The 13,280-nt window shown below is 56.0% G+C and overlaps 1 protein-coding gene across 1 annotated transcript in view; it reads left to right on the top strand.

Annotated features, from left to right (window-relative positions):
• The window catches only part of AJAP1 (adherens junctions associated protein 1), a 38,419-nt gene that overhangs the window by 4,905 nt on the left and 20,234 nt on the right, over positions 1-13,280 (top strand). The window contains exon 2 of the mRNA XM_039563979.1: positions 11,885-12,561. Coding sequence (XP_039419913.1) covers positions 11,885-12,561 — 677 coding nt within the window. The remainder of the gene's footprint in view (positions 1-11,884; positions 12,562-13,280) is intronic.

Below are 13,280 nucleotides of genomic sequence, written 5' to 3'. Positions count from 1 at the left end.
AAAAGGAGGAACAACCCAGCTTGGCTGGAGGTGGGTGAGCAGGGGTGGGGTCAGTGGGTGCTGGGTGCCCAGGGCAGGAGGCCAAAGCACTCACTGGGACTCGCCTGAGGACTTACAAAAATAAATAAAGCACATCATTCACAAAGTGCTCATTTCCAACTCTGATCTGCAAAATGTCTTCTTGTGACTTGGAAATGATGCGTAGGCAGGAGATACGCTTTGACATGCGATGATTTTTGTTGAAGTTTGCTCTGAAGGTCTTTCTTGGCAGCTCCGCTTTCCTGGCAGTGCTGGAGCATCCCAGGGGCACTATGTCCCTGCTGCCAATGGCTGCTGTGTCCCCACGAGCCAGAGCCACTGGGAGCAGAAGCTGTTCCCTGGCACAGCATCTCTGTGGGTATGGAAAGGACTCTTCAGCTCCTGCTGCAGAAACTGGCAGGGAGGAGAAGCAGCGCCTTGGCTGCAGAGCTGCTCCGGACCCCAGCTGAAGCATCCGTGGGATGAGGCTTAGCCGTGGCGAGGCGGGAGCAGTGAAGCTTCGCTGGCCTGGCTGCTCCACTGCTGGAAGTCAGCTCCACTGACTTCCAAATAAAGGCTGAGCAGAAGCTGCTTCAAAGACAACACGTAGCCTGGGAGCGGCAAGGCACTTCCTTCAAAAGGCAAGTCTGGATCCTTGAGGTGGAAAAACAGGAGCTCACCAGAGGGCAGATGCCTTAGCACAAGAGAAGCGTGGAGATGGGAACGTGCCGGTGCAGGGGTGACCGTGTGCCGCAGGACACCGGCAGCACAGCACATGCTGTGTGAGGAACCACCTTGTGCCACGCAGGAGAGCGGATTTGTAGCTTTCATCTACAGCTTGGTGAGAATTGATGGCTCCTGTCCCCAAGGGTATTGGCTGTGCCTCTTCTGCAATATCCTGGGATGGTCAGAAGAAACTCCAGCCATGTTTTATAGCACTATAAATAGGGGATGTGGCTGTGTGATGCCAGCTGAGGAGCTGTGCAGAGCTGCTGTGCTCGGCATGGGAAGGCTGGGGACATGCTGCTCAGCAGCAGCGTTCGAGGCACTGGTGAGAGCAAATGCTGCTAATTGATGTTGCCACTTCACTGCACGCCATTCAGGTTGAAGATGTGACAAGGTCGGGGGCAGCTCAGGTTGCCCCCCCGGGAATTGCCTGCCTGGCGAGCACACGCGGCTTCCTCAGGGACGCGTTCCGTAATTGCCTGAGTCCCGCGCGTGACCCCAGCCCTGCTCCCGGAGCCTGCGATAGCATCTCTGCTCCCTTTGCAGGACTCCAGTAATGAGGCATCAGTTAATTGACATGGATGAGGACATCCACTTAAGGACCCACCGGAACGCGGGTGATGAATGCCAGGAGATGAAGCCGCGCATCCCGCCGGGAGCGTGGTTGGCTCTGCCTCATCCTGGCCAGAGCCAAAGCTTGGCTGAGTCCGCAGCGGCGGGGCGTTTATGTAGGGAAGGTGTGACCATTCCAGATGCCAGCAAGTGTTATTTTAGAAAGAGCTCCAAAATGAATCAACCTGTCTTCTACAAGTAGCTGTCATTCATGCGTTTCCTTACAAAGTTTTTAATGGAAAGGACAAGGATGACTTATTCATCTTCCTGTTTCTTGTCTTTGTAAGGGGCTCTATTTTAGCATCATCCGACATGATACACTCAGGACTTACTCTGGGCTCCTGTCAAAGTGACATATTCTCTGGCAAAATCAATTTTGCTAATTTTGATGGATGAGGATGGATGCGCATAGGTGCCTTTGAAGGAAGTTGAGATTCTGAGGGATGCAGGAGGTCATCCCTTGCTGCCAACCCATTGGAGATAATGCTGCAAAAGTTTAATCTCTCCCGCAAAGGGGATTATTGTTTTTTAATGAGATGCAGAGCGCAGTGATCCCTGACTCACTGGCAGTTGGGCTCTGAGGGGCTGTGCCCCCAATGGCACAGTGTTCTTGAGGTCCTGGAGGCAAATCCTCATCGTCACTTTGATCCATCAGGATTTTGCCGTGGCTGCAGTTGGGAGAGCCTGTGAGCTGCCTGGCTTCTGTATGCGCAGTGAGATGGCCATGGCAGGGAGAATGGCTCTTCTCCATGGAAAAGAAACTGCTCGGTGCTAAAAGGGATTTAAAACTCTCTGTGACAGGATCAAGAGTCTTTGCCCTGGAGTTCATTCCCACTGCCTTCACTTTCTATTTTAGCTTGGCTTTTTCATCATCTTTTTGGGCTGTTCTTTCTCCATGCTGCGTGTCACGCTGACCCTTCTCTGGCAGCGGGATGTCCCTGTGGTGGGGCTGGGCACAGCCGGTGCTGTCTCAGGAGTTGGGGGGGGGGGGGGCAGGAGCTCCCCAGGACCACCAGCCAGAGCCTCGGCTGGGCAATGCAGTGCCCTGCACTGAGCTCCCAGCTCCCAGGCCTTGGCTTTCTCCAGGCTTCCCTACTGACGATTCACACCTTCAAAGAGAGCTCTGCTGCTCCATTTTTTCCTATTGTATTTCTTGCTCCATAAAAGCCATCTGTTCCTCTTTCTGCGTTCAGAGTCTTCATTCCTCTCATCTTCTCCATTTCTGTTAGAGTTTATGGAGCTTTTGAAATTATTGACGTGTTGCCTGTGTTCATTCCTGGGGATGGCTGCTGAGGTTTCCGGGCAGGCTGTGCATCTCTGGGCTGCCGGGGACTTCCCAGGAGAAAGACAGGTTTGGATCTCAGCCACTGCAATGCAAATTGAGAGCAGCTCCACCAGGAGACTGTGGTGCTGGAGTGAAGACCCGAGTTAGCTGGACTTCCATGTGTGGACATCCAGCCTTTGCTGTGGGGAAGGGTCGGCTGGGCCTGTGCTGGTCAGCCAGACGCTTCCAGCAGGTCAGTGCTTGTCTTTGCTCCTGGGAAAGCAAGGCACTTTGGGAAGCCATCATTAAAAATCCCGTTATGAGGTATTTTCTCCCTGGGTCTGTTCCATGGTTGGAGGCGTTTCCCGTTGATACGGATACCACTGTACGCTCTGATGCGCGGCTCCTGCGAAGACACATTGTGTTACAAAGCCACCACAGACCTCTTTTAATTGTTTTGTTTTAAAGCTTGTTAAGCTGCTACTTTAGATGTACTGAGCCAACTTATCTTATTTTTGTTTTAGATCAAAGCGTTTCCCGCATTCATTGTAATGACACGCTCGAGCACATTCATTTAGAAAATAAGATCAGTGCTGGGTTATTTATCTGGAAAGCGGTGGGGTTAAAGGGCAGCATAAGCTGTAGCTTTGTGCCATGGTTTTCCTCTCTGTAGGTCCTCCAGAGCCGAGGGCTGGGTTGAATTATTTGCTATCCCTTGGAATCACATTGTGAATATGTATTCAGAGGAACAAAATCCCTCATAAGCTCCGGTCTGGGATCTGGCAGGACTATTGCCATTCTGGTGGGGAGAGCCTCGCTTCTGCCATGCCATTCCCATTCCATCCCATCCCATCCCACCCCATCCAACAGTGCTGGGCATTGCATCCTGCTTGGACACCCCAGTGCAGTCCCTTTATCCAAGGGAGAGACCTGATCATGCTGCAGTTGATTGTACAGGAGGCAGATGTGTGGCAAAGGAAGAAAATTCATGAGCAAAACAGGGAAAGCAGAAAATCCTTGGATGGCAGCTGTGGGGAAGTGCGCTGTCCTGCCTGCGCCTGTGTCCACAGCAGGGAACCCCTCAGCTCAGCCGCTGGCCCTATTTATTGTGGTTAGCATTAACTAACAGCAGGGATGATCTCTAAGCTCTGGTTTTAATGTGCTTCTACATATGTTGCAGCCCTGTTCCCTCAGCAGACTGATTTTTGTACATGGGGGAGTGTTTTCTGTCCTGTGATGGGGATGGGAGAAGGTGGCACTGTCTCGTGTGCCAGGACCTCCTTGGTCGCCATCAGTATGTAAAGCCTGGGCAGCAATTCTGTGGTGCACGAGAAGGTGGAATACACGAGGAGGTTTGGGTAGAAGCTAAAATGAGGGGGGAAACCCCTGATTTCCTTAGGTTTATGGATTGTTTTTAATATCAGCAAGAGCAGAGCTTGAGACTGTGGCTCTTCAACAAGATTTTGGTGGATCTGGGTATCTGAAACTTCCCAGCAAGTTGTGTCTGAGCTGGAGCTCTTGCTGCTGCCTGGTCCCCAGCGCTGGTGCAGAGCTCAAGGGGGGGATGAGTGGGGTAAGTTGGCGACAGGTGCCAGTTTGGGCTGGAAAGCCAGCGCTCACAAACCCCCTTTATCCGGGAGGGACAAAAGCCGAGTGTTATCGCTGCCGGGTTGATGAAACGCCCCACTGTCCGTCCCTGCCATGCTAAATGCACGCAGTGTTTGCTGGCTGGGGCAGCCGGGTGGCAGTGGGGGAAGCGACGGCCGTGCTGTGCCCACTGAGGGGGATGCTCCAGCAGTACCCACACCATGTTTGCTGGGAGGGATGCTCCAGTGGTACCCACACTGTGTGTGCTCAGAGGGATGCTCCAGTGGTACCCACACTGTGTGTGCTCAGAGGGATGCTCCAGTGGTGCCCACACTGTCTGTGCTCAGAGGGATGCTCCAGCAGTACGCACACTGTGTGTGCTCAGAGGGATGCTCCAGTGGTACCCACACTGTGTGTGCTCAGAGGGATGCTCCAGCAATACTCACACTGTGTGTGCTGGGAGGGATGCTCCAGTGGTACCCACACTGTGTGTGCTGGGAGGGATGCTCCAGCAATACTCACACTGTGTGTGCTGGGAGGGATGCTCCAGTGGTACCCACACCGTGTTTGCTGGGAGGGATGCTCCAGCAATACTCACACTGTGTGTGCTGGGAGGGATGCTCCAGCAATACTCACACTGTGTGTGCTGGGAGGGATGCTCCAGTGGTACCCACACTGTTCGTGCTCAGAGGGATGCTCCAGTGGTACTCACACTGTGTGCTGGGAGGGATGCTCCAGTGGTACCCACACTGTGTTTGCTGGGAGGGATGCTCCAGTGGTACTCACACTGTGTGTGCTGGGAGGGATGCTCCAGTGGTAGTGATGGGCTGTGCCCACTGAGGGGATGCTCCAGTGGTATCTGGGCTGTGCCCACTGAGGGGAATGCTCTGGCGGTACCCAGGTTGTGCTTATCGTGGGGGATGCTCCAGTGGTATCCAAGCTATGCCCACTGCAGGGGATGCTCAAGTGGTACCCAGGCTGTGCTGCTGGGGGAGATGTTCTAGTGGTACTTGCCCCATGCCCACTGTGGCAGATGCTCCAGGACCACCCACACTGTGCCTTGCCAGGAGGAATGCTCCAGCAGTACCGTGGGGTGCAGGGCCTGAGCCTGCCACTGTGCTGTTCCCCTTGGGGAGCACTCAGGCCAGTTCATCCCCTGGCTTGTCTGGGACCTGTCTTGCCATGCTGGCAGATGAGCCCGCAGCACTTGCCAGGGAGCCAGACTGGGCTCAGAGCTCCTGCTGCCAGAGTGGTGGCAGATAAATGACCGAGCACTGGTTTTGCACAGAAATTTGCTGGAGACATCTTTGTCTGAAGATGCATGCAAACTTCTGGGCTTCCCACCCACTTTGGCACTTCTCAAATCCTGCCTGAAATAATCCCTGAAGACCAGGGAAAACACTCTCAAGCAGATGTCCTGCCCTCTCTAATCAAGCTGAGCTGGACTGGCCATAATGGGCAGTGTTGGCCAGCTCACTGTGTTAGCTCTCACACTCATCATCAGGCTGCCTGGAGGCACTGGGCCCTTTGTCCCACCAGTGTCTTTTAAAACATTTGAAAATGGGAACTGAACTTGAAACTCAGGGTTAAAGGTTGGCCCAACTTTGGCAGCAACTGGGCGCAGCTCTTGCCTTCGCAGCGATGCCATGCACGCCTGCTCTCTGCCCGCTCCCTTTTACTCTTCCCCACATTGCTCTGTCAGATCCTGACTCTTCCCACTGTGTGGGTGTGGGATGCACTGGAGACGTCCTGCGCTGGCAGGCCCCAGCACCAGCCCCAGGCGCCTGCACTGGGGCTTTGCCCTGCCTCTGCCTCTGGGAAAGGACGGGCCTGGAGGCGAGAGCAGCCGGGGCCGCGCGCTGCGGAGCCAAAGCTGTGCGCTGACGGCGTTGGCAGGGGCTGCACCTCCCGCATCAGCACATTGGCTGATGGTACCACTGGGTATTAATTATGCCTTCCGCACTCGCGGCTATTCAAATGGTAAAATTGTTTATTTGCAGCTGGGTGAGCTCAAGGCAGAGGCAGAAGAGCGAGTGGCTCCCCCCCCGCCACGGCCGCCCTCCTGTCCCCCTCTCAGGGCTCCCCAAGCACCACCAGGGATGGATCCCACTGCCTCCATCTTGGCATTCCCATCCTGGGGGGACCCGTGGCTTCCCAGCCCCACCCAACCCCTTTCTGCCCCGTTTTCCCAGGGAAGTGGGTGTTCACTGTCTGCCTGGCTGCAGCAGCGTGGCGGGGAGGATTCAACCTATTTCACCCTCTACTGATTTCCCTCCATGATAAATCCCATCCCCTCCACCGTGGGAAGCCGCATCAGTTTAATTACTTGTGGGGAGAAAGGGGCAGCGGAGGAACTTAGGACTTGTTTTAAATATCACTTTTATTAGCAGGTAATCCTGAAGCTCAGGACTGTAATATAGATAGGTAGTGATGTGGCACATTTAATTTACTTAGGTGCTATTGTGTGTCAGCCTTTGTGCCTTAAGTCCCAGTCCTGGCTTTAAAGAGCTTGGCAGCCATATTTTCACAAATTTATAATTATCTAGGAAGAAGCTGGGGCTACAGATGGCACAGTGGGTTGTATGTTCCCGATTCCCATTGGGTCTGGGATCAGAAAAACTCATCCCATAGCAGAACACAGCTCAGGAGAGAGGTCTCCATGGTGCTGCTGATGGCAGGGGTGTGGGGTGGGACGTGGTTGACGCCATGCGGGAGTGGTCCACAAGGTCTCCTGCTGATCCCACAGCATCCATCATCCATGCCGCCCTCACACGGGATGGTGCATCTCCCCTCCTCCCAGCCTTGGGGAGCGTCCTGGTCCAGCCCAGAGTGCAGGATGGCAATGCTCCATTTCCATGGTGATGGTTGGTAGTGTGACAAGAAAGGACAGTCGCTGCACTGCAGGGTTCATCACACAGGACAGAGGGAAGGAGAGGAGAGCAGCTGCAGTGGTGGCTGCAGTTCCCACCTCAGCGAGGACACACAATCGCGGGCCAAGTATCTGCCACTGAAGTTTTCCCCTCTTCTTCCTGCTCCAGTGTGAAAGTCACCCGCTGGGATGCAGCGGCCTCGTTCTATTCTGTATGGAGCCAGCGAGTTCCTGCACGTACTCTCATAACCTGCCCCGCTCCGAGCACCTTTGTAGGACACGCCGCGCTGCCAAGGATGCTTTTCCTAGAGCTTTCTTGCCTTGTCTTGCCTGGGTCAAGGAAACATCACCCCAGCTCTCTGACCACAGCTCGTGCTCCGGGCATTCACAGGAATATTTCTGTCCCTGCCTCGCTTGGTGTTCAGAGATATGAAATGCTCAGAGTGCGTAAATCACCCCAACAAGGACATAACCTTGATTCCCTGTGCAATACCGATAGATTACCTAACAGGAGGCATGAAATGGAAGAACGGCTCCATTTGTATAATTCTGCATTAAAAATCAGCCTATTCTGCAGTTAATGCTCCTCTGAAGTGTCTCCACAGGCAGGGGAGAAAGGGGCCAATGCTGGAGAGCAAAAAAGGACCTTATGAAAGGGACTGCACTCAAGTGAGCCTTTGAGGCTTTGGGGAAGTGGGTTAGTGCTGACGGGTGGTGTTTTGATGTTTGTCAGAGCCGTGATCCCAGTTAATTTTCAGACACATTACCAGAGCCAGGGGGTTCTGGGAGCACAGCGGGTGCACTGGACTAATCCATGTCCTGTCTGCAGCATCAGGGTTGCCTGAGGTGCCGCCACCCCTGAGAGTGCCCAGGACTGGGGCAGGGGCTATTCTGTCCCACTCCATGCAGGATGCTTCTGCTTTCTCTCCCTGCACGTGGAGGTTGGTACCATGTGCGCAGTGGCGGCAGCAGCCAAGTTCCACAGCAGCCTCTTCCCGGCTGCCGAAGACCGCGGCAAGCTCACGTCCTCCAGCATCCTTGAAATTAATCTCTCTCTCAAGAGCCAACTGTCCTTCTTCAAAGCACACAGCTGCACCTGGAAGCATTCAGGAAGGGGTTTCATACAGGGGAGGACTCTGAAAGGTGTGTTGGATGGGGAGGCCGTGGTGGCTCCAGTGCAACATCCACTGTTCCATCACCTTTGGAACCAGGATGGGCTCGGGTGGGCTCAGGAAATAGCCCCGGAGTGCCTGGTGTGCCTGATCCGTGTCATTAGCCCGGCAGTTTCCTTGAAATCTGCTCTCGTGCTTCTCGCAGGTAAATATTTGTGGGAGTTCCATTTCCTGTGTGTGAGCGTGGCCGCCTCACCATCCGTGGAGCCAAGGGAGAGGATTTGTGGCTGCTGGGAGCCAAGGCCTTGGATGAGGAGATCAAGGACAGGATTTCATTTTCTCAAATATATCCGCTCTGTGTTGCTTTATCTAACCCAGTTTCAGAGTTTTATTGAGTTTTTCGTAGAGTTTGAAAAGTATTTTGGGATACCATTCCCATTCACCTCCAAGATGGGAAAGGAAGTAATGTGAAAATTGCCCACGCTCCTCAAATTTCTTTGCAAAATAGGTTGTGTGTGCTTATAGGGGGGTGAGGAACAACCAAAGCCCTGATTCCCGTGCGAGGAGCGTAACCCGATGCATCCCTCTGGCCCATGTGTGCCCCTGGCCAGGACTGGCTCCGTGCCCCCAAACTGAGGCAGGTGGGTGCTGTGTGTGGGTCTGGATGATGTGTTCCCTTCCCTATGCCGGAGCCCCTCTTTGGGTGCAGTTAGGGAGTTATCCCATGCACTGGGAGCAGCACAGGGGGCTCTCCCTCTGCTCTGCTGTCCCTGAGGAGCAGCTCGTGCCACTGAGGAGGTGTTTGAGCTGTTTGATGTCTCGGCAAAGCAGGAACGCCCTCCCGGCCTCCGAGCAGCGGTGACTTTGTGCTGGCGCTCCCGAGAGGCGTGCGGTGCTCTCCTGCCTGCTCGGGCGACGGGGAGGCGGAGGCGCGGGGGCTCCCGGGGCGCTGTGCCGGGCCGGGCCGTGCTGTGCCAGCCGCAGCGGGCTCTCCTGGGACAGCCCAGGTTTTCTGGGGCAAGGACAAGGTGGCAGGAGCTCCCGCTGCCTGGGTGTCCTTTGGGACGTGTCACTCCCCCTGCCAGCCTTGGCAGGGTGCTGGTGTGGGGCGGGGGCAGGGGTGGCAGGGGAGGGCCGGGTGGTCCTGCCTCTGGCCGCGCCACGCGCTGCCGCATCCATCCCCGCCGCCGCGCCGGGCACATCACGCTGCGTTGCCACGACAACGGCAACTCCTACACGCTGCTATTTATTCTGAAGGACACTTGCTCTTATCTGTTGTTGCAAAGCCCTCAGAAGATCGCATGCCACGCAAAATTCCTCCGAGGTAACCGGACTTGGCTGCTTCTGTCCCTGAAGCCATCTCCTGGGCACATGCCAGCCGATGTGGTGGCGAGGAGGACACTCCTGGGGTGACAGCCCCTTGGGTGGCATCACTTGATGGGACACGGGTGGGACAGTGACCCAAGCTGTCCTCAGGGCAGAACGGGGTCTGCCCCATCTGGGTGTCCCTTACTGCATCCATCCCAGAGCCTCTGGCCTGGGGAGCAGTGGCAGCAGTGAGGGACACTGGTGTGGGTGTCACCAGCGCTGCCTGGCTGCGCTGGGACACAAGTTTCCAGCATGACCCAGGGGAAGACAAGGGTTGGAGGTTGTTTCTGCCCACAGATCCTCCTGGTGCTGCTGTGAATGATGCAGCCACGCTCAGGCAGGTTCTGCAGGAGCAAGCCCCTGCAAGCTCATGCTGCCATCACTGCAGCCTGGAATGTCACAAGGAGACAGCAGGAGATGGAAGCAGGAAGGAGGAGTATCTGGTTTTCCTGTGAGCTGCCAATCCCAAGCACCGGCATTTTGTCTTTCAGAAGTTTCCAGGCAGTGGCTGGGATGCAGCAAGCACCAAGTTTGGGCTGGGCACATCTTCCCTTGCTCTGTTCAGCAACCGTTCATAAAAGTTCTGAGTGTGACAACACAGAGAGCTGGGAAGGGGGTGAGGTCTGGGGGTGGGCACAGATGATGTAAGAGGTGGCACCTAGGGTGAGTGACATGCCAGGAGGTGCCCAGCACCTTTCCTTCCTTGCAAGGAGAGGTGTCAGGTGATGCTGGGGAGTTTGGCAGAGGCTGAAATCAAGCCTGACACACTACAGGAGTGATCCTGAGCATTGCAAAGGTGAGTAAGTGTTTGATGATCCGGCTGGAGCATGAGCTTGTGACTCCTCGCCAGTGGAAGCACGACATTGCCTACAGCACGTGGGGGACACTCTTCGTGCTGCCACCACTCTGCTGGCCTCTAAAAAAACCCACCACCACCACCACGGTTTGGGTGGTTTGTGGTTTTTTTGAAGCCTTGAAATCCTTCCTCCCCCAGCCTGAACTATTTTGGTTTCTGTTGTCTGTTTCTGGCTCTTCCCTTTCTCCTTCTGCGCTCTTTCCTTGCGTTGCCTTCTCCCTCCCCAAAATAAATGCTGTTACGCTTTGAAAAAATACCCAATTAGGAAAAAAGCAGAGATCCTCTGAGCAGAAAAAGCCTGTGCCTGGGAGTATCCAGGTCAGCTCCTTTAGCTTCGCTTGCTCAGGCACGGAGGGAGTGTACAAATGCTTCTGTCAACCAGATGCACATTCTGTCGTGCTCCCAAGGACTGTGCGGGCGCCGCTGCGGAGGATTAGCCTGTTTAGCCATGTAAAGCTCTCATTAACTCCTGCTGAGTTCAACAAAAGTCTTTCTCATGTAAAAGCTGAGTAAAATGGAGGAAAGATTTTTGGGCTTTGGCCTAATAACTTTTTTTCCGGGGGGGGAAAAAAAAGCAACAAAAATTTGCCTATCAGAGATTTTCTTGCTGCTTTACGTGGGGCAGCATCGGAGGAAACATGAGGCAAGCAGGGCCCTGGTGCTGTGCCACCGGGGAAGGGAGAGGGCTGTGACGTGATGTGACGTGATGGTGACATGAAAGCAAAATTGTAACTACTGAAGCTGCCAGCAGCTCAGGGGGGTTCCAGCTACTCTGTGGCAGAAAGGGCAGCAAAAGGGGCTGCTCCTCCTGCCCTCCGTGTGCTGCAGGGTCGTGTTCAGCTCTGGGTGCCCCACGCCGTGGGAGGGGATGTGCCGTGCTCCGTGGGAGGATGTTCCTGCTGCGGCGTGGGCGACTGCCATAGTGGGAGATGGGCTACACGTGCAAATGCAAGAGCCCACGGACTCATCTGCTCCAGCCCTTTGAGGGACTCATCGTGCTGCCTGTGGGCTTGGGAAGCAGGGGATGGGCTCTCTGATACCCCCACATCTCAGTGTCCCTGGAGTGAAAGCTTGTGCTGCTGGAGCTCCACTGGGCCGTCTGCTTTGGATAATTCACCCAAAAGGGCTGAGTTCAGACAAAGCAGGCACTGGCCGCTTCTCCAAGGTGTTCCCTGGTAAAACCCATCCTCAGGTCATTCCCATCATTCCCAGACCAACTGAAAAGTCACGGTTGCAAATGGGGATCCTCAGCCTGCCATGTTGGCAGTGGTAGTTTTCAGGGGGAGCGAGTGCAGGGTGCCCCACGATGCCATTTTGGGGGCCTTTGGCTGGAGAACCAGGGAGGATAATGATACCCATGGAGCTGGGGGATGTTTTGGGTGGCTGGGCTGGGAGATCTAGGGTGTGCCATACTGAGAGGGAGTGAGGGGTTGCCCCACTGCCCTTCTAACACGGTCCCTGTCTGTCCACAGGTCAGGTTGCCCGCTCGGAAGCCATGCTTGGATTTTAATAGCCATGTTCCACCTAGCCATGGACCTTGCCAGCTGCCAGCCCCCAGCCACCGGCACTGGGGGGAGGCTCTCGCCACGGCCGGCGCTCCGGCACAGACTGTCCCGTGGCTCGCCGTGGGGCACGGGGAGCGGGGAGGAGCTGCAACGCCCCGGCCCCCCCTGGACCTGCGCCCCCGCGCCCCCTCTGCAGAGACCCCGCTCCCGCCGGCCGCCCCCCGCTGCCCCACTGCCCGCTGGCCGCCCCCTGCGCCGGCCGCGCTCCCGGAGAGGCCGGCGGCACCTGCGCGGCCGCGGCTTCGCCCCGCGGGACGGGCGGCCCACGGCGCTGCCCGAGGTCATCGTCTGGGGCCCCACGGGCGAGGAGGACTCCCTGGAGAGCAGCACGCTGCCCGGCGCCTTCGCCACCACCACCACCACCGCCGCCGCCACCACCGCCGCCACCACCGCCGCCGCCGCCGCCGCCACCGCCGTCACGGCTGCCACGCCGCCCCGAGGGCCTCCCAGCACCCCGGGCCCCGCGCCCGGCGGGGACGTGCCCCGCAGCAGCCCCGGCCGCAGCAGCACCGCCGAGCCGGCCGCCGGCCACAGCAGCGGAGGCAAGGATGCTCGCCCGCCCCGCGGGCTGGGAGACAGCACAGGTAGGGTCTGCCGGGGGCCGGGGTGGTGGCGGGGACATCAGGAGGGCTGGCGGGTCCTGGAGCAGAGCACGAGTGTCCCGGTGGCAGCGCTGCCTGGGACAGAAGTTAGTGTGACATTAAAGAAGCGCTCGGAGGAGAATGGCGGTGCTGATTATCGCTTTTATCCGAGGCGTTTTCCAGCCACTTGCTGTGTTTTCCCATTACAGTCTCCATCCACAGCCCATCTCCCATAATCGCCCTGAGCGCCACGCTCGGCACAGCAATGCCTTCCCCCAGTGCTGGCTGCTGTGTGGACATGGATGGGAAAGCTGCTTCCCATTTATTGCAAATTATATTTGTTATTGCTGATATTAAACCGTGGGATACCGGTGGATAGTTTACAGAATTTACTCACTGTGCATCGACTGCTTTAAGCCCACTGCGATTTTCTAGTCGAAATGAAAAGGAATTTTATGGCCTAATCTTAATCTCAATTAATTTATCCAGCCTGCCCTGCTTGGCAGAAAGAGACGATGCAACCAGGATGTTGTTCCTGACTTAAAGGAGTTATTTATAGCCGAAAAATAACTCCCAGCCTACACACCTTTTACAAAACGCTGGAATTGCCTGGATAGATCAGTGAGGGAGTATTGATAAGGGCTGTGGCTTTTGCTGTTCCCTGCATGATGAGAGCATCAGCCTGGTCTCCCCAGACCTGCTGTGGTCAGTGCCTCTGGCCT

The sequence above is a fragment of the Corvus cornix genome, chromosome 21 (genome assembly GCF_000738735.6).
Source record: "Corvus cornix cornix isolate S_Up_H32 chromosome 21, ASM73873v5, whole genome shotgun sequence".
Taxonomy (NCBI): Eukaryota; Metazoa; Chordata; class Aves; order Passeriformes; family Corvidae; genus Corvus; species Corvus cornix.
Note: the sequence above shows the minus strand (reverse complement) of the source record. Positions and strands in the feature narration are given on the sequence as shown.